At 45.6% G+C, this 27,991-nt stretch overlaps 1 protein-coding gene and 1 pseudogene across 4 annotated transcripts; both read left to right on the top strand.

Moving 5' to 3' along the window:
- Window positions 1-452: 452 nt before the first annotated feature.
- Bst1 (bone marrow stromal cell antigen 1) lies at window positions 453-27,991 on the top strand. 4 transcript variants are annotated; one of them, XR_015441282.1, is made up of 10 exons: window positions 566-1,042; window positions 2,148-2,274; window positions 3,859-3,994; window positions 4,669-4,751; window positions 8,178-8,254; window positions 10,597-10,689; window positions 14,320-14,406; window positions 16,872-16,931; window positions 18,791-19,006; window positions 20,262-21,593. XR_015441282.1 is itself a non-coding variant. In XM_004847508.3 (9 exons), exons 1-9 carry the CDS (start codon window positions 648-650, stop codon window positions 18,897-18,899), a joined length of 1,167 nt encoding a protein of 388 aa, XP_004847565.2. In that variant the 5' UTR covers window positions 567-647; the 3' UTR covers window positions 18,900-21,593. The 4 variants fall into 4 exon arrangements, 2 of the variants coding, with proteins under 2 accessions (XP_021115917.2, XP_004847565.2); XR_002395856.2 differs by lacking the exon at window positions 20,262-21,593 and adding an exon at window positions 27,290-27,991 and having other exon boundaries at window positions 567-1,042; XM_004847508.3 differs by having other exon boundaries at window positions 567-1,042; window positions 18,791-21,593.
- LOC101720647 (pre-mRNA-splicing regulator WTAP pseudogene) lies at window positions 8,261-10,579 on the top strand (annotated as a pseudogene).

The raw sequence follows: 27,991 nt of genomic DNA on the forward strand, positions 1-27,991 counted from the left end.
GACCAAGAATACGATAGGATTGTGTGGTGAATGGTGCACATTTTCCTCAATTTCTCTTTAGCCTTTGCCTCCGGGGATTTCTGTGGCGGTATTGCTTCTTTTTGAAAAGGATGCCAAATATTTTAATCAATTTTGGCTAATTCGAGAGACATTTTGGAGTTTGGCTAATTTGTTCCTGCATTTAAATACGTCCCTGCCCCCTCAAGCCGCAGACTGTCCCATGCTGTGGTCCAAGCTAACCGCAGGGACAGTCACCTCATAGGCCCACTGTGAACGTGTTAACCCGGACCCTACACTGATCGTCTCCTGGCTATTGCATCTGTCCCTAAGCGAGACTGACCGTGAATTTACTACCTGTCTTGAGTTTACTGAGCTTCAAAATGACGATAATTTAGCTCAGTGGTTCTGCCGCCTGCCTCGCAAGCGCGAGGACCGGAGTTCGATCCCCGGTACCAAAAAAAAAAAGTTTGCTTAAATTAAAAAAAAAAAAATCCTCATTAGAAGAGATATGAACGTAAATGAGTAAGTCGAGTGCTTGTCACATAGAAACAATTTAAGAAATATTAGCTTTTGTGGTTATTGTTCCCTGAAAGAAGACATCTTCAACGTCGCTACAGTTTGGAGCCAGAAAAATCTGTCTCTGGAGGATGGAAATTCTCACCCGTCTGCCAGCCTCGAGTCTTCTTTTCGGCGTGGTCCTCGCGGATTCCACGCACAGGCAACCGTGCGGCCCGAGTGATGCTCCTCGCTGTTCTGGTCCCCACTGCAGCGGAGGACGGGGAGCGGCTCCTGGGGTCAGCGCGCTCGGGAGCCGCCCTCGGCGGCGGGGCAGGAAGTGCTGGAGTCCAGGGAATCAGAATCCTCCCATGGCGAGCCCGGGACGCGCGCCCTGGCGGCTGCCGCTCCTCGCGCTGCTGCTGCTGCTGCCCCTGGGGCGGGCGGCGGACGCCGGGTGGGGCGGGGAGGGCAGCAGCCCGCGGCTGCAGAGCATCTTCCTGGGCCGCTGCGCCGAGTACATCACGCTGCTGAGCCCGCAGCCCGGGTGAGAGGCGGCGAAGGTGTAGGGGTGGCTCAGGGACCGCAGATCCTGGAGCAGAGGCGTGTGCTGCGGGTGGAGGGGGGGTCTCCAGGGCTGGGTTCTCCAGGTGAGGGCACTGTGTGGTCCAGAGGTGAGGGGCTCTTGCCTGCGTGCGTGTGTGGTGTGGAAAGTCTAGAAGCCCGAGCTGGAGAGGTGGGACTGAAAGACACCTGCCTCCGCCCAGTGCTTGGCCGGACCCTCAGCCCCAGTATTCAGGGCACAGCTGCAATTTTCTTTTCTTTTCTTTTGGTACCGGGGATGGAACTTGGGTCCCTGCTCTTGCGAGGCAGGCGGCGGAACCCCTGAGCTAAATCCCCGGCCTTAAGTTTTCTATTTTCTTAACAGCGCTGTGCCTCGTACTGATTTTTCTTTCTTCTTGGGAACCCTTTCTCTTTTCCTGTTTTCATATCTTTTTCATGTGCGGGTTGTTTTTATTGTGACTCATTTCAGGCAAATAGAAAAGAGCGGGGAATAAGGAACATCGATATTACCCCCACCTAGTGTAGAAAGGAAACATGACCAAAGCTGCAGGAAGTTTCCCCAAAAGCTGATGCGGACCCCAAGACTGGGAGCTGGCAGCACCGGCCATGCTTTCTGCTTTACCAGGGGCAAAGCCGTTCCCTGCACCCGGTGCTCTCTTTGGGTTTTGCTGCCTTCTGCCCTGGCCTCACCTGGCCCTGGGCCCAGCCAGACTTGGATAATAAGCCTGGCCCGGCTTCCACATAGAGAACAAGGGCTGGGGACTTGGGGACAGGCGTGGCCCTGGGTTCAATCCCCAGCAATTAAAAGAGGGGAAAAGTGCCTGGAGGCGGTCTGGTTTACCTAAACTGTCACCTTCTCATTTGTAACCTTTTCCACTTGTCTTGTGACCTTAGGGCAAAACTGTTCCTAACTCTGAGAAGGCTTGTAGCACCTCCTGAGAAACACTCCCAGTGTCAGATCTCTCAGTCTGTCGCTTGAACCCTTTGTTGTCTTTTTTGTGTGAGCAGTAGCCCTGCAGTCCACTTACACAGAGTCGCTTGTGAAAGCATTCGTCTTTGGCTTTATTTTGACATGTACTTTTGCACAGGGACAAGAACTGCACAGCCATCTGGGAAGCCTTCAGAGTGGTGCTGGACAAAGATCCGTGCTCTGTGCTCCCCTCGGACTATGACCTCTTCATTAACCTGTCTAGGCACCCCATTCCCAGAGACAAGGTAATTACACCGTCTTGGATGAGTCACCGCCTTCCTTCTGTACTGATAGAGGGTGCACAGGCCAGCTGAGGGTGAGCTCAGCTGCCCCCAGCAGCCTGCAGTGTCTCGGGAATGTCAAGCAATGCACTGGGAAGATGTGTGCTGAGCTAACTCACTGGTGCCAAGACAGCTTTGGCCCCAGCAGTCACCCTAGATGTGCTGCCCACGTGTGGACCGAAGGAACTTTCCCAGGTCAGCAAGGTAGTACAGGAATCTCCACGAGACTTCAGGGTATGGCCAGAGCGTTCACACCGGGCCTCCACATCCGGCCAGTTCTGCATATCCTCCAGCCTAACTGGTCCTAACTGCCCTGAATAATTCAGAAAGCCCTCAGTGCCACTGTTCTCCCAGGAGAATCTCTCCTGCGGAGGGGTGTCACTATGGTATTTATTCAGTACTAGTTTCTTTAAGAAAACCACAGGTCTACATTGTGCCTGCACTCTAAGGTCTAATAAAATAAAAATAAATGAGAAAATCTCCATAAAATGCTTGCTTAGAATAGTACCTTGGCTTTAAAGACGGATAGCATTTTTATTTCTGTAACAATCTGATTTTATTGTGTGTGACTTATAAAGGCAATTAAATAGAACCATGAAGTCTTAAGTGGGATAGATTAGGAACATGATTTTAGGGTATCCATTGTATTTTGAATCTTACTGCCTCCCTTTTGGTAAAAAGGAGAAGCATAATTTTTGCTTATCTCTCTCATAGGTTTTGTGGGCTTTTTGATGAGCTCAGGAAATACTTACTGGCTACTTCTGTGTGCCAGGGATTACGCTGAGGGTTAAGGGTAGGATGTTGAAAAACAGCTTCACCTTGAAGACCTTCTAGTCTGGGCAGAGCCTGGTGACTAGGTAGCTCATCAGATGAGCCACTGAGCAGGGAATACTGTGATTTGCACTGTTATATGGAGACACTGTCTACAGTGGAGACCATAAGGGTTACTGTAAGAGTAATGTTTTTGGCGGACCTTACACCTTACACTCTAGGAAATGTTCTCTGATGTGGTTGCATATCATTCTAATCATAGCTGTGGATGTGGAAAAAGGATTCATCCTCTCCATTTTCCAAGTGTGGAAACCAAGACTCAGGGAGTTTACATGCCTTGGCCAAGAACACACATGTGTACACCAGAGACAAGATTCCAAGATTCCAACCCAAGTCTCTTGGTTTGTTTTTGTTTTTTGGGGGGGCCTTGATCTTCCCATCCTCCTGCTTCAGCCTCCGCAGTAGCTGGAATTAGATGTGTGCACTATAGCTCCCAGCTCTGTAACCTTTTTTAAATCGAAGATTTTACTACATGTACTAAGGTATTTTGTACTACTATGAACATACTTCGTTAATAGTTACATGATACCCTTGGAGTAAAGGGAGGAGAGATGGTAGCAGTCATCAGATGGGTAAATCAAGACAAAGATAGGAAAGTGTTGTCATTCTGCAGCAAGCCAGAGTTGGATGAGAAATGGGTTGCCTGACTTGTCTTGATGATACTGTGCCTAAGTAGTCTGTTTTGATTTTACCTTGTATTTTAATTTTTTCTTTTAGTCCCTGTTCTGGGAAAATAACCACCTCCTCGTTGCTGGCTATTCGGAGAACACCCGTCGCTTTATGCCTCTGTGTGATGTTCTGTATGGTCGGGTTGGAGATTTCTTGAGTTGGTGTCGACAGAAAAATGCCTCTGGTAAGACTCCTATACACATCACAAGAAAATCCAGGGCTCCTTTTACCATGCATTTGCCATTTGTGCTGGATATTTTCATGAGCATTTATCTCACTGATTCCCCTCAAATTCTGAGGTCCAGTATAGTAATTGATAATGATAGTAGGTAGAGACCACTTATCTTTTGCTAGGTGCTGGTCTAAGGACTTTATGCATCTTAACTCATTTAATTCTTGTGACAGACTAAGGGGGTGGCATGGAGGGGACCAAAAGAGGAAGGAGAGGCAGGAGGGGAGGGAAAAAGGGTGAAAAAAGAATTAAGATGTGTTATGTACATGTACCAACTCTCCACGAGTAATTTAATTATTATGTGCTGCAAACATGTACCAAAAAAAAGAAAATACTAACTAGAAAAATATCCCTGTTTTGTCATATGAAAAAACTAGGCACAGCAAGGGTAAGGAAGGCTGAATGGCTAGGAAACAGAGAGCAGTGTCAGGCGCAGGACCCCAGAGCCTGGGTTCCCGACTGGGCGTAGCTCTGCCGTACTGCCCTCACTTTCCATCACGGGAGACTGGGGCTTAGGGCAGGGTTAATGGTCTGTGTGCATTGTGCAGAACCAGGCTGATGTTAAAAATTAATTCTTCCGCGATACAATCTTTGAAATGAAATGTGTTTGTCTACTTGATTTGTAGGACTCGATTACCAATCCTGCCCTACGTCAGAAGACTGTGAAAACAACGCTGTGGATTCCTACTGGAAGAGGGCCTCCATGCAGGTAATCCTGGGGAAGGGGCTGGGGGCTGAGCATGCGTGACTCATGAACACAGAACAGGGGTTCAGAGCCTGGGTGCCCAGGCCATTACTGAACCTGTCTGAGCCTCACTTTCCACTTCTACGACATCCCAATTTCTTCTCTCTGCTCCATAAAGCTCAGAGAATTTAAGAAAATAATATACATATAGATCTTCTTTCTTTTTTTTTTTTTGACAGGGTCTCACTATATAGTCCAGACTGGCTTTGAATGTGTTACACTGATATGGAAAAGTTTTACATAACTTAATAGATTGAATATTAAGGTAGTTGTAGAAGCAAAATAAGTAATGTGTTCTTTTAAGATTTGCTTTTCCCTGTAACTCCTTGTTTAAGGTGAGGATTATCTGACTCTAACTGGTAATTTCATTAATCTAACAAAGTTACCATGCCAGGGTGAATTTACAATGTCTATGGCCTATCTTGTATCTGTGACTTGTAAATAGGAACTGGAATTGTATTTACACATCAAAGACCACTAGGGATGAGATAATGGCTAAAAAGGATATAAAAGGGAAATGCTGAACAAAGGGGGCGCAGATACTGACCAGACTAGTTTCTGGCTTCCCACCCACTCGCAAGAAGAAATTTTATTATTTTATCCGAATTCTGTGTCTCTGTGTATTTCTTTCTGAGATTTCTGCAACAACACAGCTGAGATTGAACTCAAGCCAACAATCCTCCTGCCTCAGCTCCCTAAGAGCTGGAATAACAGGCATGCACCACCATGCCTAGCTAAGAAAGTAAATTAAAGCAAGGTCTGGCACAGAAAAAGCACTCAGTAAATGTTACCTAGAAATAAGGACATGATATAGTCACTATTTCCATTATGTCATGGTTGTTATTACTATTTAAATTCAGGCGATATTTTTATTGGTATGTAAAATTGGGTAATCCCTGCATCGTGAAAGACCTTGTGACACCTGAGATCTGGGAGTATGGTTCAGAAATGTTCACAAACTTATGTTAGTGGAAGAGGAGACAATAGGAGGCTATGGCTGAGCTAAGACCTAGAAATGTTCCCCTTAAGGTAGACCTGCTTCTTAGAAAATATTGTCACCAGGATCGACAATAGTTATCAATAGCTATAAAATGCCGGGGATTACAGTTTTCATTTTTTGTCACCAGGGTTAGAGTAAAGATTGGAAACGAGAGGTTTAGATCCCTAGCTCAGTGCCTGGTCAAGAGCTGCAGAGTACGCAGTGTTAAATGTACTGACCAGAGGCAGGTGGACGCCGGGTGAGCTCTGGCGCCTGCCCCCTCAGGAATATCGTGTCCCTCTGGTACCTTCTTCCACTGTGAACTCCAGCTGTACACTGGGTCCATTGCTAGTCAGGGCAAAGGGACTTTAGCCAAACCCTAGACCGTGGCTGCAGCTGGGAGCTAGGCGAAGGGTCCCCACCAGGCAGGAAGCATTGTGTCGGGTTGTGCTCTCCTGGCAGCTCCTCTTCCTGTAGGTGTCATCTGGACAGCAGATTCCAGCCAGCTGCCGTGGTAGCCAGGGCCCCTCCCCTGGGAGGCTGTGGCCAAGTCATCACCTGAAGTGGGATCACAGCGCGAACCCAGGGGATGTAGCCACGTTCTCTGTGAAGGAGCCAGATCCTCTACTTAGGAGATTTGCCAGACATCAGATACTTCTTCCACTGCTATAATGGGAAACTAATAATAGGGCCCACAGCTTTTGAGTTTTTGAGGCCTTAGAATATGCTGGGGAGTTGGAGGATGAGACAGTCTAGTGTGTGTAGAGGGTTTGAACCTTAGCAGGTAAATATTCACTTAGTATTAAGTTATTAGTAGTATTATTTTTTTGTGTGTGGTGTGGAGGATTAAAACAAGAACCTTACACATGTTAGGTGAGAGCTCTACTGCTGTCTCAAGTCCAATTATTAAGTTATCTTTTTTTTTTTTGAGACAGAATCTTGCCATGTAATTCAAGCTGGCCTTGAACTCACTACATAGCCCAGGCTGGCCTCGAACTCATGGCTCCTGCCTCAGCCTCCCAAGTACTGGGGTTCAGGTGTCCATCACCACACCTGGTTATTATTAATTTATTTCCAATGTGTCCTTCATGACATAGTAGAGAAGATTCAATGGCTTTTCATGACAGAGAATGACAAATTGCTGAAAATAAAAGTGAGAATTGGACCTGCTTCTACCACCTTACTGCAATCCCTTTAGCATAGTCATCATCAGACCTCTGCATTTGAGGATTTGACTTTGTTAGAACTTGGATGCAATGACACATGGATGACATGGGCCGTATCGTTGTTTTGGTGCAGCTAATATTGGGCATCGCTTTTCTAGAGAGCAAATCCAGCACTGTGTATCTCCGTGATACATAATTCACTCTCGTCTCACCTTTATTCTAGTATAAAATTTTATGAGGGAAGTAATATGCTCCATTAGTATTCTGAACTGGAAATTTCTCTGGAGCTCTCTTTCTTGGGGGTTTCTAGTCTTTTGCTTATTTATTTGCTTATTTTATGTTGCTAGGGTTAAGCCCAAGGCCTTCCCAGTGGTAGCCAAGTGCTGTACTACATAGTTATATCCCTGATGCTGCTTATTTATTTTTAACCTAGTAGAGTTCATGCTCTGTCCACCTAATCTTGCATTTTGCTTTGAAGACAAACACTTCTATGCTGTTGCAAATACTGTGTAGACTTTTGCTAATCACTGGTTAATATTTCAAACATGTAAGTAAGTACCATGTGGGTGTTTTAAACTGGTTACTGTATTTTGGTACTAAAAGCAGTGCTGCAGTACAAATCTTTGTGCACAATGCTCGGGGTGGTCCTTAGCACTCTTTACCAAATATTTCTGATTTGTCTGCTGCACCCATGGTTTGCTGTTTCCATGCAATTTACAACAACCAATGAGGTACGAGTGAGAGGGACTTGTGTGACTTGTGGGTGGAAGCTTTCGAGAACCATTCAGTGATCTGTCACCATTTGATTCCTTCTTGGACAATGAGCAACTTTAGAGATGTGGAAACTTTCTCCTTTTGGGTTCTGAGGAAGACACATTGAGCAAGACCCCAGTGGGCATGTGGTAAACATGCAGTGTGAGCTTAAAGAAAGTGTTGTTTAAAGACACTGAGCTATTGTGGCTGTTTGTTGTGGCAGCTTGACCTAGTTTACTCCAGCAGATGCAATGCTGTGCAGTACAGATCATCTTATAGTTAGAGGCTGAGACATGGAATTACTGACTCTATGAATTTTTGACATTTGAAAGCAATTGGCTTGCAAAGTAAACCAGTTTGCCTCCCTATTTGCTGTGTGAAATACCAAATTTTCCCGTGTTGAGAATTATCGATAAAAAAGAACTCGTTTCATAGCAGGAAAGAGACATGTTTTAGCTTGCTAAAAATGATTCTGATTCTCTCTTCTTGCAGTATTCAAGGGATAGTTCTGGGGTGATCTATGTGATGTTGAATGGTTCAGAGCCAAAAGGAGCCTATCCCATCAAAGGGTAAGAACTCCAGCACCAACAAATACTGTAATGGTTGCCTTTGTAAATTCAGGGAAAGCAGAACAGTTGAAGGAATTGGCGACCAGAACCAGGTCTGTACACTTAAACCATTAGTAGCTGATGAATGCATGAATAAGTAACCTAAAATAAAAGTTAAGGGGCCCCAGCAGATTCCGGGACTGGGTGAGGCCGCAGCTGTTCCCTTTTGCCTCAAATCCCCATCCCGGTTAAGCTGTTTCTGGCCTCCCTCACCTTCACTCCCAGGGACCCAGCCACACCCTGGAGGTGACTCCTCAAATTCAAGATGACCAATGAAGAACCTCTTTCCAGAAAGGTTCCACAGAGAAACAGACAGACTTCAAAGTTACGGCGGGAGATGAGCTAATTCTAAGATGGAAAGAGTAGGAAGCATATGATCAAGCTTTGGAGGTCAAGGCACAGGTCTTAAACGATGTAACTGGCTTAAGGGAGTTCAAAGAAAGGCTGAAGCAGCAGCAGCAGGAGTCTGTACACAGGGAAAACACCTTGTAATGGGACTGGAAACCAGCAGACAAGTGTGCACCCCAAATCCAGTACCTCACACAAGTCCAGTAGCCAAATGTGGCCCAACTGAAATCAAGAATGGTAGACCCAGTGAACAACTGGTTTTTCCTAAAAAATGAAAGGTAAACTGGAACAGACTAAGGGCAAACTGGAACAAGCCCCAGATGAACTGAGTGCCTGGAAGTTTACACCTGATCGGTAAACAAATCTTACTCCTCAATCAGAACTTCTCTGATGGGCTGTGGCAGGACAGCCAAGTACTCATTCCCACTCAGGCTTTTTGGGCAAAAGAACCCCCACACTCATACTGTCCACTTTGTAATGGTTAATGTAAAACTTACCAGACGAACCTCGTGTTTCAGCTCCTTGGTCTCCCTCTTCCCCTTGCTTCAGAGGTCTGACACCTTCGGACTATTCCGAAGAAGAGGGCACGTTTGAAAAATTCCTCTTCTAGAACATGTAGACGCTTGAGAAATGTTTCTGTTTGAAGAAAACTGAGGGAGAAACAGAAGTTTTGAGTCTGTGGCACATGATATCTTCAGATAGTTTAGAGGATTGAAAAAATTCAAATCATGAATTGAACATGTAAAACTCCAGTTAAATGTAAAAAGGGAATATGCATCACTCTTAGCCTTGAGCACAGTGACTTAGAGACACTGTGTATCAGTTTTGTCAGTAAGACTGTGGACTTCATGACTGTTGTTGAACTTCTGGGTCAAAACTCAAATGAGGGAAACTTTGCCTTTAAAGGGTTTATTGACTAAGAACCAACTTTAATAGTCATGAGAGAAATAATAGATGTTGGTAAAGTAGTAGATATTTAACCATTTAGTGTAGGGCTCTGTATTACTTAATGGCACCTAAGTCAATGTGTTTTGTTTTTGTTTTTGTGTTTTTGTTTTTGTGGTACTGGGGATCGAAACTCAGGACCTTGTGCTTGCCAGACAGGCACGGTGCCACTGAGCTACATCCCTGGCCCCCGTTAATCCAGTTTTAATCAATGGTTTGTTCTTTGAATGGTTGCAAAAACTACAGATAATCTTTTTTTTTTATAATTTCTTTTTTTTGGTACCAGGGATTGAACTTGGGACCTTGCGCTTGCGAAGCAGGTGGCAGAACCACTGAGCTAAATCCCTGGCCCTACTATAGATAATCTTAACTAAGGATGGTACAACTGTGGAGAAGTGGTATCACATTTCAACTTAAACTTTTTAAAGCATTATAAACATTTATTTCACAAGTAGGTTAAATAAGGATATTGGCTGTGATGAGGATCACTGCATTATTTTTTTCTGTAGTGAACTTTATTAAACCCTTATCCCATTCAACAGGCACAGGTTAGGGGCATTGCCTTCGGTGTTAATGGGGGAATGTGTTCCTTCATTGAATTTGGGCCTTTTGTGTTAACACTTTTGATATTAAATTAAATGTTTCTTGGAAAAAAGTTAGAAAAAAAACCCTTAAAACTGTTTTGAATGGTAGTTTGCAAATCAACTAAAAGACAAAAAGGGAAAGTATAATATTGCTTTAGAACAGTGATGGTGAAACCGAGGGCCCAAACTGCAATGCAAAACCCACTTATTTATTGCAAAGTGCCGACACTGCAATTAAACCTGAATATCCGATGCTGCTGGGGGTGATTTGGCTCGCATGCCAACGGAGAAGGCTCCGGATGCCCAGTGTGGCATGTGTGCCATAGGTTCACCACCACTGCCTAGAACTTTTAGAAATGTTCCTCCAGGCTGGGGCACTGGGGATGCAGTGCAAAACGGAAAAACAAAAACAACTCCTTGTCTCAGTTTTTTTGCAGATTTTGAAATTCCCTACTTGCAGAAGGATAAAGTCACACAAATAGAGATCTGGGTCATGCATGAAATCGGAGGACCTAATGTGTAAGTTTTTGTGCTATCAATGATGGTAATTATATTTTTCTTGGCTGTGCTATAGTTAGGTCCATTTTACGTTTTCAATTTGGGAGAAATGCCAGGCTTCTGTTTCTGTTGCGGTTGATAGAGACATAGGCCTTACTTTCTGGGAATGCCACTAGCCAGTTTTGATCTGAGAGGGAAAACCTCCTTTATCCAGCCAAGGAACACAGTTCCTTTCTGAGTGAATTGGGCAGTTTTGGATAGGTGAGTTCTGTTTGTTTGTTTTTTTGGTACCGGGGATCGAACTTGGGACCGTGCGCTTGTGAGGCATGTGGTGGAACCACTGAGCTAAATCCCTGGCCCTAGGTGAGTTCTTTATGTGTATGTGAAGTTCAAAGCCAGTTTCTCTTTCTGGTCATTAAAGCCCCTCACCAGGGTCTTCAGAATCAACCCAGGGACTACAAGATGAAGATTTTATTCTCAGAGAACAACCAGCTCCACCACTGGGTTTCAGATAACGTGGTGAACAAAGTTCTAAGATTCATATTTCTCTGGGAAACCCCTTGAGTTTATATATAAATGGAAGCTGAACTCATATGTCTAACCAATAAAGGACACTCCGAGCACAAACTCAAGGCAAAATAAGTTAAACCTATCAGGTTCAGTAATGTTTCAATGAGACGTCAGCCTACAGCAGCCATAATGGGCCTTCGGAGGCAAGCTGAGGCCTCGTTCTTCAGAGCACAGATGCTACTTGGAGGATAGAATTGTCCAACCCAAGGAGTGGACGTGCCATTAAACATGTGTCCCGAGAGAACCTCAGCAAATTCTGCTTCCCGCCCTCGCTAAGATTCACCATATAATGGGCGTTACCCTTCCCCAGCTCTTAGGCAACAGTCTGCAATAAATTTGCAAACTACGTATTGCACAAGTTACACCAAGATCAGCATTTCCCTTTCCCGAAGACAGATGATACTTACTGCAGTGTGAAGGATGCATGGTGGTGTTCTTATTTCTTGTGAGAAGCTACTCTTTGTCTAGAAGTCATGCTTACCTGTTCCTTTAATGGATCTGTTAAAGTTTACTCTTTGACACTACCTCTACTGAGAATAGGGTGCTATAGTTCACTGTCATCTTAGCTCAGCACTTCTGCTGCAGGAGAAGGTACAAAAGGGTCAGAACACCTGCTGGTAAGTTTGAGCCACAGGCAAAAGTACAGTTGCAGGTCATGAGCCAAGAAAGTAGGGGTGTTGGGCTTCTCATATTTTAGGAACAGCAGGAACACTGTAGTCAATAAAATTGTACTGTATTAGAGGTTATTGCTAAATAGATGTTAGCTGTTCTTGTTACAAAAAGTAACTATATGAAATGACAGATCTATTAGTCCGTTTCATTGTGGTAACTTTTATTATCTACATGTATCTTATAACAGTGGTAAGCCTCTGGTATATGTAATGTAATTTATTTTCTAAAAAACTCACAGGAAGAGAGCTAAAAACAATGTGATTAATGTCTGATTGAAGTTAGCAGGGCTTTGTCTGCCTTTATTCAAAGAAACTGTAATGTAACTATGGACTCTTCTCTGGGTCTAGGCATCCTGGGGGCTCCTTGTTATTGCTTACTGAAAAAAACCCAACAATTTTCTGGGCAATCATCCCATATTTTGGCAAAGTCCTAAAAAATTATGCCTTTGAACACTTTATTTGCTTTTTTTCTTGTAATGCCTGGCATCCAACTTCTGTGGAAACCTCTTCCAATTACTCATTTCCTTTCTGTACACCACCTGTCTGCCAATTTTATAACAGGGAGGCTGTTTACCTTCTGGTCCACATAAACTCAGGCCGGGCTCTGTCTATGACATGAGCACTGTGCCTGTTGGCCACAGCTGACATTCTATGCCTTTATAAGTGCTCCCTGCTTACCTGAGGCATCAAGAGGGCGAGAATCTTTTGGTGAGAGTGTGGGAAATGCACGTTCCCATGATCAATCAGAGTGTAATTTGGCAGTACGTAGGGAGAACCTGAAAATGGATGCAAAATTTTGCTACCAGAAACCCTGTTGGTAGAAATTTATGCCGAGGAATCAAATGCTTCAGAAGGTGCATGACAATGAATTTTCAACCAGGTTTGTTGGAGTATAAATTGCATTGGAGTGTGAGAATCAATTAGGTCTTCCACAGAAGGAATTTGTTTTGAGTTAGGATCTGTTATGTCAGGGAGACCACGCAGGGATGAGCAGTAACGGCAGAGAAAGATATGTGTGTGTGTGTGTGTGTGTGTGTGTGTGTGTGTGTGTGTTGGCAGAAACAAAACACATTGGCTAGCAGAGTGCCATTGCTGTATCTGAACATCCTCATGGGAACATATATGTTTACAAAGCCTAGAAGGATACACAGTAGCCCCCCATTTACGGGAACCTGACCCAAAAGACTTCCCAGAAGTGTGAAACTGCAGAGAGTACTAAACCCCATACAGGCTACATTTTTTTCCTATACATACATAGCTATAATACAATTTAATTTACAGATTGGGGATAATAAGAGATTAACAATAATAATTGGTAATAAAATAGAACAATAATAATAATACACTGCAAAACAAATGATATGAATGTGGTCCCTCTCAAAATATCTTACTGAATTGTACTCATGCCTACATGGTGAGATAAAATGATTTATCATTCACTGTGGCCATAACTTTTGGAGCTGGAGGAGGGACAGCAAACCCAGCATAAATTTCTCTTCCCTTTTTCACACTTTTATGGATAGATGTGCTCCTCCCATAGCACTGAGCAACCTCAGTATATGATTTTTTTTCTTTTCTAATGAAGTCTAAAGCCTTCACCCATACACTTCAAGGAAGCACAGTGCAGCGTCTCTGGGTATATCCAAATTGCCAGCACCAAATTGCTTGGGGCCATTATTGATAGAAAGAGGATTATCTAAGCTCAAGGACTGTCCTCCACGACGGGCCACCGGATCACTGAGAAGGCCACTAAGTGACTGACAAACAAGTCACACGGTGTGGACTTGCTGGTGACAGAGGGTTGATTCATGTCCTTGGGAAGGGGACAGTGGGAGATTTCATCATGCAATCTAAAACTGATGAATCATTTATCTTGGGGGTTTTCCACTTACTATTTCTGGGGCAAGGTTAACTACAGATAACAAAAATTATGACGGGAAAACTGCGGGTAAGTGGGTGCCAGCGTGCATGAAAATGTCAGCAGCAGCTATCTCTAGGGGTGTGGGATGTGAGATTTGGGGTAATTTTTTGTTTTATTTTCATTTTCTAATACCTAAAGGAGTGCATATATTTGTTGTTACCTAAAGTTTAAAGTTAATACTCCGTAGATTGAACAAAGTCGCTCGTAGCCTCGTTCATGCACCCCCTGGGCCTCACCTTGGACCTGTGTCTGGGCTGGGTAATAACCACACTATGCAGACTCTAGAGGGAGAGCAGCTCAGACCCTCGGATGCTGTGTGTTTACTGGAAGCAGCACTAATGGCCCACAGGCTTTCCCTTCTCTGAGAGAAGGAAGTCGGGAGCAGGTGTTCTTAAGAAATTTCAGTCCAGGTAGAATCAGCGTTTTCTTCTCCTTCTCCCTCCTCTCGTTTTGTTTATTCAGTGTTGGAAACACATTCTTCCGTTTTAGGGAATCCTGTGGAGAGGGCAGCGTGAAGATCCTGGAAGACAGACTGGAGGCCCTGGGCTTCCGGCACAGCTGTGTTAACGATCACACGTAGGTGACCAACGATGGGAGTTTGAAGGGCTTTGCCGAGCAGCAGCCGCAGAGGCCGTGACACTGAGCTCTCCGGCGCCCTCCAGAGGTGTGGCAGGGAGGACCCTCCCGCCAGCACTTCTTCCTGGGCCCAGCCCGCTTCAGAGTCCATTTCGATGGCAGCGAAAGGACAGGCAGAGAACTGTATCAGCCTGAGTCAGTCTCCTCCTCACTTTGCTTGCTGTGGAGCAGCCAGAGAGAGAACAGGAGTGCGCTTCTTCCACTCTGGGTCCCTGTGGGGTCCTCGTCGATGACAGACCCAGAGGTGGGAGTTTGACAGAGTGCAGACAGATGCAAGGAGACCATAAGCCAGTGAGAAAATAGTAATCGCGGCATTTACTGTGGGCATTAGGACTGCGCACTTTTTATACTGAGACTTGGGTGTCATTTGAGGGCCTTCTTTCTTCTTGGACATTAAGAAAGCTTGACTAGCCCTGGGGTAGTTGTGAGCCCTCCCCTGGGCCCAGAACCTGGCTCTGCCCTCTGTCTCAGCCTTTGGTGTGCAGGCCCTCAGTGGCTGTCCTGCGAGCCTGCGGGTGTGTCCGTGTGGAAATGACATCATCATCCCTCCCCTCCTTCCCTCCTAAAAGCTCCAAGGGCGCCATTATGCTGCCGGCTGAGCAGAGTCCCCACTGCACACCTCCTCATGGGAAGGAGCCCAAGAGTCTATTCTGTCCTCTGTACCATTTCACTCATATAGCACTGACAGTGCTCTTGGGGAACTCAAATGTTAGATGTTATTTATCACCCCTTTTTGAAAAACAAAACAAAGCAAATATACTTAGAAAACATAACCTATGTTTAGAAAATATACAAAGTATCCAGGTGGATGAATATTCACAAGTTCAACATGCAGCCAGCACTCAGGTCAGGAAGTAGAACACAGCCAAGTGTGGTGACGCACACCTGTGATCACTCGGGAGGCCAAGGCAGGAGGATCATGAGCTCAAGGCTGGCTTGGGCTACATAGCAGGTTTAAGGATGGCCTGCACTAGTGAGACCCTGTCTCAATGGCTGCTCCCCACTCTGAAGAGAAGCAGAACATAGCAACCCCCAGAGTCTCCCCAGCCTCCCTGTCAGTCACCACCCCCTGCCTGAATCCAAGCAGTGTGTTTTCAAGCCAGGTGTGGTGTCATACACCCAAAGTCCTGGCTCCTCAGAGGCTGAGGCAGGAGGATTGCTCAAGCCCAGGGCTTGAGGACAGCCAAGGCAGCCTGGGCAGCATAGTGAGACCCTGTCTCCCCTAAAACACAACAACAAAACCCCAGAATTTTAGTACATTTCAAAAAAGAATTCTTACTATACAACAGCTCATTGATGAAGACCACTGTGGCTAAAGTTCCCATGGTTACCGGCTACCTCTCCAGGGAGGTGTGTTCTGCAGGCCACTGGGCCACCTGGCAGAGGCTGGGCCAGAGTCCAAGGTCTCCTCTCAGCTCCCACTGTCCCAGGTCCCTGCACCTTCCTCCCCCCTCAGCTCCCCCGGAGCCCTTTCATCGGGAAGGTGGTGGTTGTATTGCTCCTGAGGAGCAGAGAGCAGATCACAAAGGGTGACAAAGGTCAGCTCCCTCACCTCCTGCTTGGTTTCCGCTGAGTCACACTGAGTATTCAGTAAGCACAATGCCTTCTCTGGGCATAAAACAATCAACAGCCATCTCTGTCTGTCTGTCTGTCTAGATATCTATCATCTGATCAATCATGCACAAGAGAGGCAAAAGGATCACTTGTGCCCAGGAGTTTGACACCAGCCTGAGTTGGCCCAGTGAGATACAGTCTCAAAGCAAAAAACAAAACAAAAAAGCCAACCCAAAATAATATCTGCCTCGCATACTTTCCTGGAAAGCGAGCTAGTCATCAGAGGAAGCGCGCTGTGGGCCACACAATAAATACTACCTAATTTTTGGTTTTGTTTTATTTTTTGAGATAGGGTTTCACTATACAGCCCAGGCTGGCCTTGAGCTCTCTACGGAGACCAAGCTAGCCTCCAACTTGTGATCGATCATCCTGCCTCAGCCTCCCATGTGCTGGGACTATAGGGGAGCAGTACCACAGGCTGGCTTTTGAAAAAGAATAGTTTGTATATCCTTCAAGGATCCAGACTTTGTATCTCCAAGAATTTTCAGGTGCACCATAAATATGTGATGGATGTGAGTTATTTAAATAATCCCTTAAACACTTCCAGGCATGGTGGTGTATGTCAGTAATGCCACCACTTGGTAGGCTGAGGCAGGATGACCACAAGTTTGAGGCCAGCCTGACTACATAGTGAGACCCTTTCTCAAAAATCAAATCAAGGGCTGGGGATTTAGCTCAGTGGTGCCACTGCCTGCCTCGAAAGCACAAGGTCCTGAGTTCGATCCCCCTTACCAGAAAAACAAAAAAATCAAATCAAAACCAAACACAACCCCCTGATTTTCTTTCTGTAGACCAGTGAAGCTCCTGATGTGCGTGGATCACAGCACTCATCCTGACTGCGCCTTCGCCTCGTAAGTAAATATTTGGGTTCAGGCCTCCTTTCTTTCCTGGGAATCCTTACTGAAGTGCACTGCAACTTTGTATCCACTCCTCAGCTGGCTGGCAGGAGGACAGCAAGGTTGTCTGGGGTTTGAGGGGACAGATGCCCATTGAGCGAGAGCCTCAGGTGGCCCGGGTGTGGGTAGTCTCCGGCTGCAGGGTCACTCGGGCCCGTGCGGCTCCTCCTGTCTCCTTTAGGGCACCCTGTCGCGGTGTAGGTCACATGCAGTTCCTTTCTGTGCAGCCCATTGTTGTCCACAGTGCCGTCCCGAGGGGCGGGAGGCCATCTAGGCCCTGCTCAGGATGAGGGCCGCTGAGGTCTCCAGCCGGGGCTCTGTGGTCACCATCGCCTCATTGGGTCGCCTACCCGGAATGTGGGCCCAGGGTCCTCACCAACGACGCTCAGGCTCAGGGAGATGAAGGGACCCCAAACTGGCTAGAGCAGGGATGGCGAATCCAAACTGCAACCTCAAAGCCACGCACACGTTGGTGGGGTTTACTGGAATCAAGTATTTGAGAACTCTTTGCTTGTTTAGAGAAAGCTGAAGTATTTATAAAAAGAAAATGTAATATTATAAAACTTCAGTTTAGACATTTTAACCTCAAATAACTGGAGCTAAAAACTGCCAAGGAAATTAAATAAATGTGAAAAGCCATTAAAAGTTGTCAGAGTCAGGCATAGCAATGCTCTCCTGTTGTCCCTGCACTCTGGGAGACTGAGTCAGGAGGGTTACAAGGTCAAGTCCAGTTCGGGCAATTTAGTGAGACTTTGTCTCAAAACAATACATTTTTAAAAAGTCTGGTGACGTATTAGTGTGAAGAAACTGTGAGTTCCATCCCTGCTAGTAGGAAAAAAAATAAAAAGTTGTCAGAGCTCAGCAGGTTCTTAACTAGAACAACACAATTCATAACTTAAAAATAAATGTTGTATCTGAAAATCAGACTTCTGAATTTATAAATTTAATAGCAAGAATTTTAAAAACCAGAATAACTACAAATGGTGCATAAAACTGACCCCAAGTATAACCTCATGTCAGTGAGAAAAGCTTATTAGCTAAAATTTGACAAAGTGACACTCAGCACATGAACACAGATGTTTCTGTTTGGACATAAGTGGCAGAAATAGGTCTGAGAAGATAAACTCCAAGTTTCTAACAGTTGTTACTTCTGGGAGGAAAGGAAAAGCTAACAGGAGACTCTCAATATGACTGTGTTTAGTTCTACATTATTGTATTTTCGTACAAAATATACCTATCCTTATATTAAGTAGCTATCTAAGAGCAAAATTAGTGAACCAGGTCTGGGATTGAACCAGAAGTGTAAGCATAGAAAATGTCCAGCAGGAGGAGCCATAACACAAACTTGTGGGCGAGTTTCCTTCTGCAAATAAAGGTGCCACCAACATTCAAATCGAATCAGGAATTTTTAAGGCCACTCTTCCAGTGCATCGGATTTATTCTCAATCTAACATTAGATGGCCTCATGATTTTTTAAATTCACGTTTCCATTGGTTTAACAGAATTCAGTAATGTCTGTTAAAAAATCCAGAGAAAGCAAGTTGCAGATTTCATGTGCTTAAATAAAAAGGGGTGTGTGTGTGTGTGTGTGTGTGTGTGTGTGTGTGTGTGTGTGTGTGTCCGTCTGTCTCCTTCCTGGAAGAACAGTCCTAATCATCAGCGGCGATTCTCTCTGGAAACCAGGAATGGAGGGACTCTGAGACTTTATAACTTTCTGCCCTAGTGAACATTTTCTACCGCGTGCGTGTGTATTTTGGAGGGGAGGTGACACACACCAGTACTGACCCTTTTTCTATTTCCTGGTTGATTTTCAGGTCAGCGATGGCGGCGGCTGAGAGAGGAGCCCCGCCTCGTTCTACAGCACACAGCTCCACCCTCCTCGCGGCTCTGTTAGTGGCTTTGGCTTCAGGCTCCCAGATGTGATCTCAGCTGTGCTGTTTTAGCAGCTGCCAGCCACACCTGCCTGTGCTGTCTTCCGTCCCGCTCTGCATTTGCCAAGCAATCCTGTTCCCCAAAGATGCTTCTGTCTGGTAAAATGATGTCCTGAGGTCATTTTTCAGTGCTTTTCATGCTCAGGATTCTGGAAACAAGGAACTAATTTAGTCCTGTTTGCAGGTTAAATCTGTGGCCTTAAAATTAAACCAATTTTTGATTTTCTTGCTTTTATGATAGTGCCAAGTCTTGAGACCCCCCAAGTGCTGCATAATCTTTTTAAAAAAATTTTTATTTTTTTGGTACCAGGGATCAAACTCGGGACCTTGTACTTGTGAGGCAGGCAGTGGCACCACTGAGCTAACTCCATGGTCCCTTGCATAACCTTATACAATCAAATATTTAGAGGGGCCGGGGATTTAGCTCAGTAGTTACATCACCTACCTTGCTAGCGCAAGGACCCAAGTTCAATCCCCAGTACCCAAAAAAAAAAAAAAAAATTTAGAAAATTCTAATAGAACAGTATTTTGTATTTTCAGTATTTTTCTATATCTCCAGAAGTGTACAATGCAGGGTGGTTGATATATGTATACCATATAATATATACATATATATCAGATATGCAAATACTTCCATCTAAAGAGATTTATTTAAAGGCTACATATGGTAAGGAAACAATCCAAATGTCCAATAATATTTACATATTTATTGGAACTGTTTAGACCTGCTTGCCTAAGCTTTGGTGTAGCTGTAGGATGGAATATCATCCAAAAGTAAAAGTCATGCGTATCAATGCAGATGGCCTTGAACTGGGGAATAGATAAATTAACTGGGTGCATCTCCACAATGGAATAGTGCTCAGCGGTGAAAAGTGATTAACTCTTGATAACGCCTGCAGCAGCATGGATGAAACTCAAATCATTATGCGAAGGGGAAGACGCCAGACCAAACGACTGTGCACTGTGTGGCTCCGTGTGTACAGCCTTCTGGGAGGGGCAGAGCTGTAGGAAAGAGAGCAGGTCAGGAGCTGCTGGGGAGAGGGGAACGGGTGTCAGGACGAGGCAGAGGGGCCAAGTTAGAGGGACAGGGAGCGAAGTCCTGGTCTGGTCTGTACCTTGATGGTGGTGGCTTGGTACACGAATCTGTGTATTTTCATCACTCTCAGAGCTATACATCAAAAAGAATAAATCTCACTGTATTTAAATGAAAGGAAATGTCTTCAAAGAGTATTTAATAATATAGGAAAACTGTCAGTGATAAGTGAAAAAATACTACATAGGTTATAAAGCTATTATACAATTCAGTTGTTTGAAACAATACAGATTAATTAATTTTTTGGTTTTTTGGAAACAGGGTCTTACTGTGTAGTTCAGGCTGGCTTTGAACTTATGGTGAACCTCCTGCCTCAGCCTCCTGAGTGCTGGGATTACAGGCTTGTACCACTGTTATCGGAATCTCCTGGTTTTTGAATTTCCTGGATGGCTACACCAAAATGCTACCTGGTACCTTCTTAAAGTGGCTTGCCAAATAAATATTATTGGATTTTAGGTCGCTTGCCTCTCCTTCTGGAGTTAGATTTCAGGTTATTCTCCTCTAGAGCAAAGAGATGAATGAAATGAGCAAAGAGCAGTGGCAAAGTTTATTTGAAAAAATAAAAGTGGAATGAGAAGAAAGTGGCTCAGCAGAGCAAGCTTGGGCCAAGTAAGAGGAAAAATCAAGACAAAGTACACCCTAGAGGAAGCAGGACAAGCTATTATGAGGAAAGGCACGACAGCAACCTCTTCTTGGCATCTGTGCCCTTTCATGAGTCCAAACCTCGAGGAAACCCAGGATAACTTCTACATCCGGGTCCTGAGAGGTGCCGCTGGGATCCCATGCTTCAGGCTGAGGCCAGGTCTAGGCACCCTATTGAAAACCCCCTCAAGTTCTCAAGGCAGGTGCCTTTTTTTTTTTCAGTAATGGGGATCAAACTCAGGACCTTGTGCTTGGGAGACAGGCACCGTGCCACTGAGCTAAATCCCGGGCCCTGGAGTTTTTGAGAGAAGTCCACGTGCCGGGCTTTGGGAGCTGTTTGGGGCATGTGTCTGGGGTCATGTGATTAATGGGTCACGCCCACTTCACCAGACAGCTTTACCATGCCCTAATCTCCCGTGTCAACACTCCCAGCTCCAACATAGTACAAATTTAATAAATCATGTCATGAATATATGTTCATGTGATATACATATACAGTAAATGAGGCAAAAGGGAAGGAACTGAACCAAAAGGCAGAGCAAACTAATACTGGATAGTGGTCATGTCAGTGATGTGTGTGTGTGTGTGTGTGTGTGTGTGTGACAGTGGGATCTGAATCCAGGGTTTTCTCACTGAGCTGCATCCTCAGTCCTTTTTAAAAAAATGTTTTTGAGACAGGATCTTCCTAAATTGGTATTTCCTAGGCTGAGTTTGAATTTTCGATCCTCTTGCCTCATCCTCCCAGAGTGCTGAGATTTCAGCCCCATGTGGTGCAGTGATTCTATTTTTTCTTCTTTTTTTTGGTACTGGGGATCGAACTTGGGACCTTGCGCTTGCAAGGCAGGCGCCAGAACCACTGAGCTAAATCCCTGCCCCTCTATTTTTGACTCTTAACTTTTTGTATTTTCCGATGAGGATGCAATATCCTATTATCATAAAAAAATGTAAAAACACACATACCATAAGTGTAGAAATTTGACCCAATAAAAAACATTTTCAGAGGAGACAAACAACAGCTGGTCTCAGAGGTCTCTCTGTTCGCTACTCCTTGTCTACTCCATAGCAAGTGTGTGTGGCCAGGAATGTGGCCTCCTTACTTCTGATACCCCAGGGACCAGCAAGTGTCGGGGTGGCTTGTTGCCTTCTGGGATCCCTGTAAACTTCTGGAGAACCAGAGAACCATGCAGCCAGCAGAGTGACACAGTGCTGCTTGCTCCCAGCCCTGCAGAGCTGGAACTCTGTCTTCCAGACACCTCCATCCCTCGATGCCAGGGGAGGCTCTCCCTGCAGTGCTGTTGCTCAGATTTGTGCACATTTGAGCAAATATCCACTCTGCAGGTGGGATACTACACAGCTTAGTGACCAATGCACACAGCAAATACTTGGAGTCCAGGCTTGTGGCTGCCAGTCAGCTCAGACATTGTCCTGGGCAGTCTTCAGTCTGTCTTGCCAGAAATGACGTAACAGCATTCTGATGACTCCTCTGGCTTTCTTCTTTCCTGGTTCCTTCTCATCTCCCACCAGTGCCCTGCCCTTGTGGGGTCTACACCAAGATCTGCTCCTCCCAATGGTGTTCAATCCAGAGATCGGCTCTCCTCTGGGCAGGAGAGGCCAGGCTACGAGGCCATGGTCGCCATCATTATCTGCTGTGTTTGAATACGGTTTGTTCCCCTGGACAAAGGCAGGAGTTTAATCTCCAGAGTCTTACGCTCATTTATTAAGACGGTAGAACTGAATCTCACTATTGTGTTTAGGGAAGACCTCTGGGAAGTGATGCGATCAGATTAGGTTGTTAGGGTGGAGCCCCCGTGATTGAACCCTGGTGGCTCAAAAGGAGAGGGACAGAGACGACACTGACAGAGGTACACACACATTCCCACCCTACCAGGGCCCTCGCCAAGCCTGCCCCATGCTGTTTGGACCTTGGGCCTCCAGGACTGTGAGCAGAAATAAACCCCTTCGCTTTATAAAGCATCTTGCCTCCATCCTTTTGTTTTAATAATCAAAAAACAGACTTAGTATACCACCAACCGCCTTCATCCTCCTCATCACAGCTAGCACTATGTGACACTCTTCTGGTCGTCTTGCCTTGTACACACCGAGGCATTTTTGGAGATGGTGGATTTTTTCTCCTCTATTGCAGAACACTCGGGCTAGGCTGTGGCAGGGCACAGTCGGGACAGGGAGCGGGTGGGGGTCGGGAAGCAGGTCAAGCCCAGGAAGGTAAGGGGCACAGACCGTGGACCCAAGACTGTAAAGGAATGAAGGCCTGGTGTGTCTGGGATGTGCAGCCACCAACGTGCCTTGTGACAGTGGTGCACACGTCTCAGAGACGCTGCATCCGTCAACTGAGCTGCTTGCCGTAACCCAGATGTGGCCCACTTTGTCTCTTTCGGGGCCTTGGAACATTGAACATGCTGGTCTCTCAGCAGCGACTTCCCTTCCCGCTCGGCACCCACAGCACAGATGTGCAGCCCTGCCTCCATCATCACCTCCTCTCCAGAGCCTTTCTGCTCGGTGCTCTTTGCTCCTCTGCCTGCGTGGCTTCCCGTGCCGTGGTTCACCTCCACGGTCGGTCTTGCCATCGCTTGGGTCCTTGCCTGGCTTCACCGGGGACTGTGGCTACATTGAGGGTCTGCCCATCTCGGCAGCCTTGCCACGGCCACCCTGGGTGAGGTAGGCTTTCCAGATGCGCTTGAGTGAGAGAACAGATAGGCGAAGGGACTGAGCTTGGAGAAGCAAGGCAGGGTGTGAGCTTCTCCGGAGGAGGTCAGGAATGGAGAACGAGCAGATTGAAAGCACTGTGGACCACACTTCTCTGCACGTACTCGACATTTCACTAAAACACATGGAGTGTGTGATGCCACTGATGTATGAAGGAGCCAGAGCAGGAGGATGATGCCCAGGAGTGAAACTGCTGGGAACAGAGAGAGTGAGAGAAAAAGGCTCAGCCGACCCCAATTTATAGTTTGTCTGGGACCACGGCTCCTCAGACTAATCCGGTGGAAAACCCGGCCAAGGGTGTCTGTCTCTTGGGCCAGGCTTGGAGAACACAGTGTCCACTGCCTTTGGGTTGCCTGGGTTACCAGGGGACTTTTGCAGTCAGCACAACACACTGACCTGCGACTTAATTAGATGCTGCCATTTGGAGTGGAGAAGAAAACACTTTCATTTTTAAAAGGTAGAAAAAAAATCTACTTTTTAAAATATAAAAATCTTTATGCCTAACCTCTTGAAAAAAATTTGTACCATACAGAAAACTTGGGAAGAAGGTAATAGCTATCATCTGGCATCCTACGTACAAAGAATTCGACTTCTTTCTACGAACATTCGTACACATACTCATACTTTTAAACATAAGGGGCAACATTTGGCATCAAGAGTATAAGGCAGGGCAGAATCATTAAACCACAGGTCCTAATCCTTTTGCAAACCTATCACTGACCCCTGGTGGATCTTTCTGCTTCTGCTTGTCTACTTCCTCCAGCCTGACTCCTATAGCACCGCTGGAGCAAGCACCCTGAGCCAAGGCCCTAACTGCATCACCCTCTCTCTCCAAATCCTTGATGGCTCCCTACTGTCAGCAGAATGAAATTCATCTATGTGGGTTTTTGTGTGTATGTGTGTGTGTTTTGCTTGCTTTTGTGGTGGTGGGGATAAAGCCCTGAGCCTCAGGCATGCTAGGTGATAGTTATACCACTGGGCTACGTACCCAGCCCAAAGTTCATAGTTTGAAATCTAACGTTCCAGATATTTCCCTGTGCCCCCAGCTACCTCCCTAGTCCTGTGCCCAGGGAGCCCCTGTCCACGCTCCACGTTCCTTCTCTCTATTCCCCATTCTCAGCGTAAGCCTCCTCTCTATCTGGTGGCTTTGCTTTCCTCCTCCTCCTCAAAGCCTTAGTTTGTTCCAGTTTTAGACCCAAGTGTTTTGATCTCTCTAGCACAGCGACCTCACCAGGTATCTGTGTTTCTCACAGGGCTTTACCCTGACCAGCTGTGATCTTGTGGGCCTGTGATAAGCGAAGGAGCCATCACAGAATTTGAGTTTACATTTAACATTGACTGAGTTCTTCAAGTTTGGGGAACCAAGAAGAGGGTCCTAGGGATGTAGCCCAACATCACAGCTAAGAGCTAGAGTCAGGGCCTGACAGTCTGGCTCAAGTCCTGCCTTTAACACTTCCTAGCTGTGTGGCCCTGGGGAAGTCACTCACTGTGTCAGCTGCATCAACTCATGCATAAGTAGGGCTCACATGCACACACAGTGAGATGAGTTAATGTGTATGAAGTGCTGGGGACAGTCCTGGGCAGGGAGTCAGTTAGACTGAGTACATGTTCATGGCCAGGATTATTGCTTTTACTGCCAAAGTTGTCAGCTGCCTAAACACCACTTTCCAGCTCTGCACAGGCCAGGAGCTACTGTGCAGCAGGTACTGTGCAAGGATTTGCATACACGGCCTCTTTCACCCTCCCCTGACCCCATGAAATCAGTTCTACCAATACCAATGGCACCAATGAGAGAAGGGATGCTGACAGCTTACTCCTAGGCCAGGGTCACATCTGAGCAGAGGCAGGCAGGCTCAGCAGGATCAGCTAAGAAAACCACCTCTGTTTCTCCACTACCCAAAAGATCCAGTACTAGTGCCTGCCTGACACACAGTGGGTGCTTTGTATACATAGGCTGAGTGAACAAATGAAGAGAAAACCGTGGGAACCATGAAGGTGAAAATACTGAGAAAAACAAAGAGACTTTGCACTTCCACAGACAGGAGACCCAAATCTCCAGGGGTGTAGTAGGAGGTGACTTATTTGCAAGGCTGCCCGACCCAGTTCCACCCACACTCATGTCCTCAAAAACAAGAGGCAACAGGATACTATAGAAGCCCACATTTCTAGGACAATAAAAATACTCTGTATGATACCATCACGGTGGACACATGACTCTATACCTTTGTCAAAACCCGTGCAATGTTCAAGGCCAAAACTGAACCCTAATGCAAACTATAGGTCCAAGGATGGATCAGCACAGGTTTGTTGATTTTAGTAAAGGCACTACTTTGGTGGGGGAGGTGGTGCATGTGGAGGGACGGGAATATATGAGAACTCTGTGTATATTCTGCTCAATTTTACTATGAGCCTAAAACTACTATGAAAAATGAAAAAGAAGAAACCCAGCTTGAAAAGAAATTTTAGGGCCTTGAGGAAAAGTTCAAGGCGGTCTCTAAACCCTTCCTTGATGAGATAGCCTGTCTGTCTGTTGCGTGTATTAAGGTGGCAGAGAGATCTTCACATAAGTCGGAGGAAATGTAGCTGTAAAGCTGGGAACACTTGGATTCTGAGGAGTCTCATAACGTTGTTAAACTTAAAAAGTGAGAAAAAGAATGAGATAAAAATCCTCAAAATGTTCCTGAGTATTGGTTGATTTTTAAAAAACCATATATTGGAAAGCACAAGACTTTGATGACAAAACACAATGACCCTCTTCTGATGGTCTTCAGAGATGTGGAGGGGGAGTGACCACACCTTGGCTCAGATGGCAGGCGCGTATTGGAATTTCACTTTGAGCACCGTAGCTACAGCCTGACCATTCTCTGCTGTAGTTGGGACCTGGCATGTCCCCTGATGGCCTATGTGTTGAAGGCGCGGTCACCAGCCTGTGGTGCTACTGGCAGAGGTGGGGCCTACTGGGAGAATGTTGGGTCATGGGAAGGGGTGCTTTTGAGGGGATATTGTGGGACTTCAGCCCCTTCCTGTCTCTCTTTGCTTCCTGGCTGCCAGAAATGAGCAGCCACCTGTGCCACACATTTCTGCCACACTGTACTGCTTTACTACTGTTGCAGAAATCTCGGAAAGAAATACACAGAGACACAGAATTTGGATAAAATAATAAAATTTCTTCTTGCGAGTGGGCGGAATGCCAGAAACCAGTCTGGTCAGTATCTGCGCCCCCTTTGTTCAGCATTTCCCTTTTTATATCCTTTTTAGCCATTATCTCATCCCTAGTGGTCTTTGATATGTAAATACAATTCCAGTTCCTATTTACAAGTCACAGACACAAGATAGGCCATAGACATTGTAAATTCACCCTGGCATGGTAACTTTGTCAGATTAATGAAATTACCAGTTAGAGTCAGATAATCCTCACCTTAAACAAGGAGTTACAGGGAAAAGCAAATCTTAAAAGAACACATTACTTATTTTGCTTCTACAACTACCTTAATATTCAATCTATTAAGTTATCTAAAACTTTTCCATATCACTACAGCCCCCAAAGCAATGAGTCAATCAATCATGGACAGAAACCTCTGAAACTGTGAGCCCAAATAAACATTTCCTCTTTTTAAAACAATTATCTCAAATGCTTTGTCAGTGCGGGGCAGCTAACACAGTCTTCCTTGCAATTCCTATTTTGTCATGGCAGTCGTAGCAAACGAATTCAACAGTGAATATTTCTAAAGTAAGTTGTAGAAGCAGACATATGATACACTGAACACCAGCTTCTTCATTCCTCCTCCTGTGAAATAATGAAAACTGAGTCTTGCCAGTTTGATGTGAGTGAGTCCAGAGTGTCACTTGGAAAGGTCATGTCCCTCTCTGTGTGGACAGTCCAAGGCAAGCTGAACTACCTCCTAATGCCTGCTATTTATCAGTCTTTCCTCAAGGCAGAAGAGCAGAGCTCATGAAAACGAGTCTTCATCCAAGACTGTGCTGTGGTTGGAACTTAATGAATGCGCTTTTGAATCTCAGAATGGGCCTGACTCCTCTCAGGAGCCACTGGGCACCAAGGAAACAGGCAAACTGCAAGACTGAGCTGGCAACCGGGACACCACAATTGTTGAGACTGGAAAGCTACCTTTAAAGACCTGGCAAGGGTTCTGGATAGCCACATTAATAATCAACGAAGCAGGTTGCAGACTTTCAACTATTCTACTTCAGAGGCAATTATGCATCACTTAAAACCTTGCTACATTTCTGGGTTTTTTGGTAATGCTGACTGAAGATATCCCAATAGTAAGTGAAGGACCCTAGTTAGCAAGACAGACTCCACATTGCTGCTGAATGACCCACCCACCTGCCCTTCAGATGAGCTCAAAAGGTGGAAGCTTAGAAACCTCCTCCCCTTAGAGTCTCTTAGAAACAACAATTAATCAACTATTGTTTTACAAATGTTCTAACAGCAGGTCGTTCTGCTTCTGTACCTTTTGCTTGCTTTACTAGTTCTATCCCATAGGGGGGTCTAGAAACTGTTGGCCTCAAAGGTGTATAAAATATTTTAATCTCCCCCCAGTCGAGGCTCGAGTCTGATGCTCAGCTCGGGTCCTGGCTGGTAATAAACTCCTGTGTGGATTTAA

The sequence above is a fragment of the Heterocephalus glaber genome, unplaced genomic scaffold (genome assembly GCF_053883595.1).
Source record: "Heterocephalus glaber isolate CG9 unplaced genomic scaffold, H.glaber_assembly_v1.0 deba00001509, whole genome shotgun sequence".
NCBI classification, from domain to species: domain Eukaryota; kingdom Metazoa; phylum Chordata; class Mammalia; order Rodentia; family Bathyergidae; genus Heterocephalus; species Heterocephalus glaber.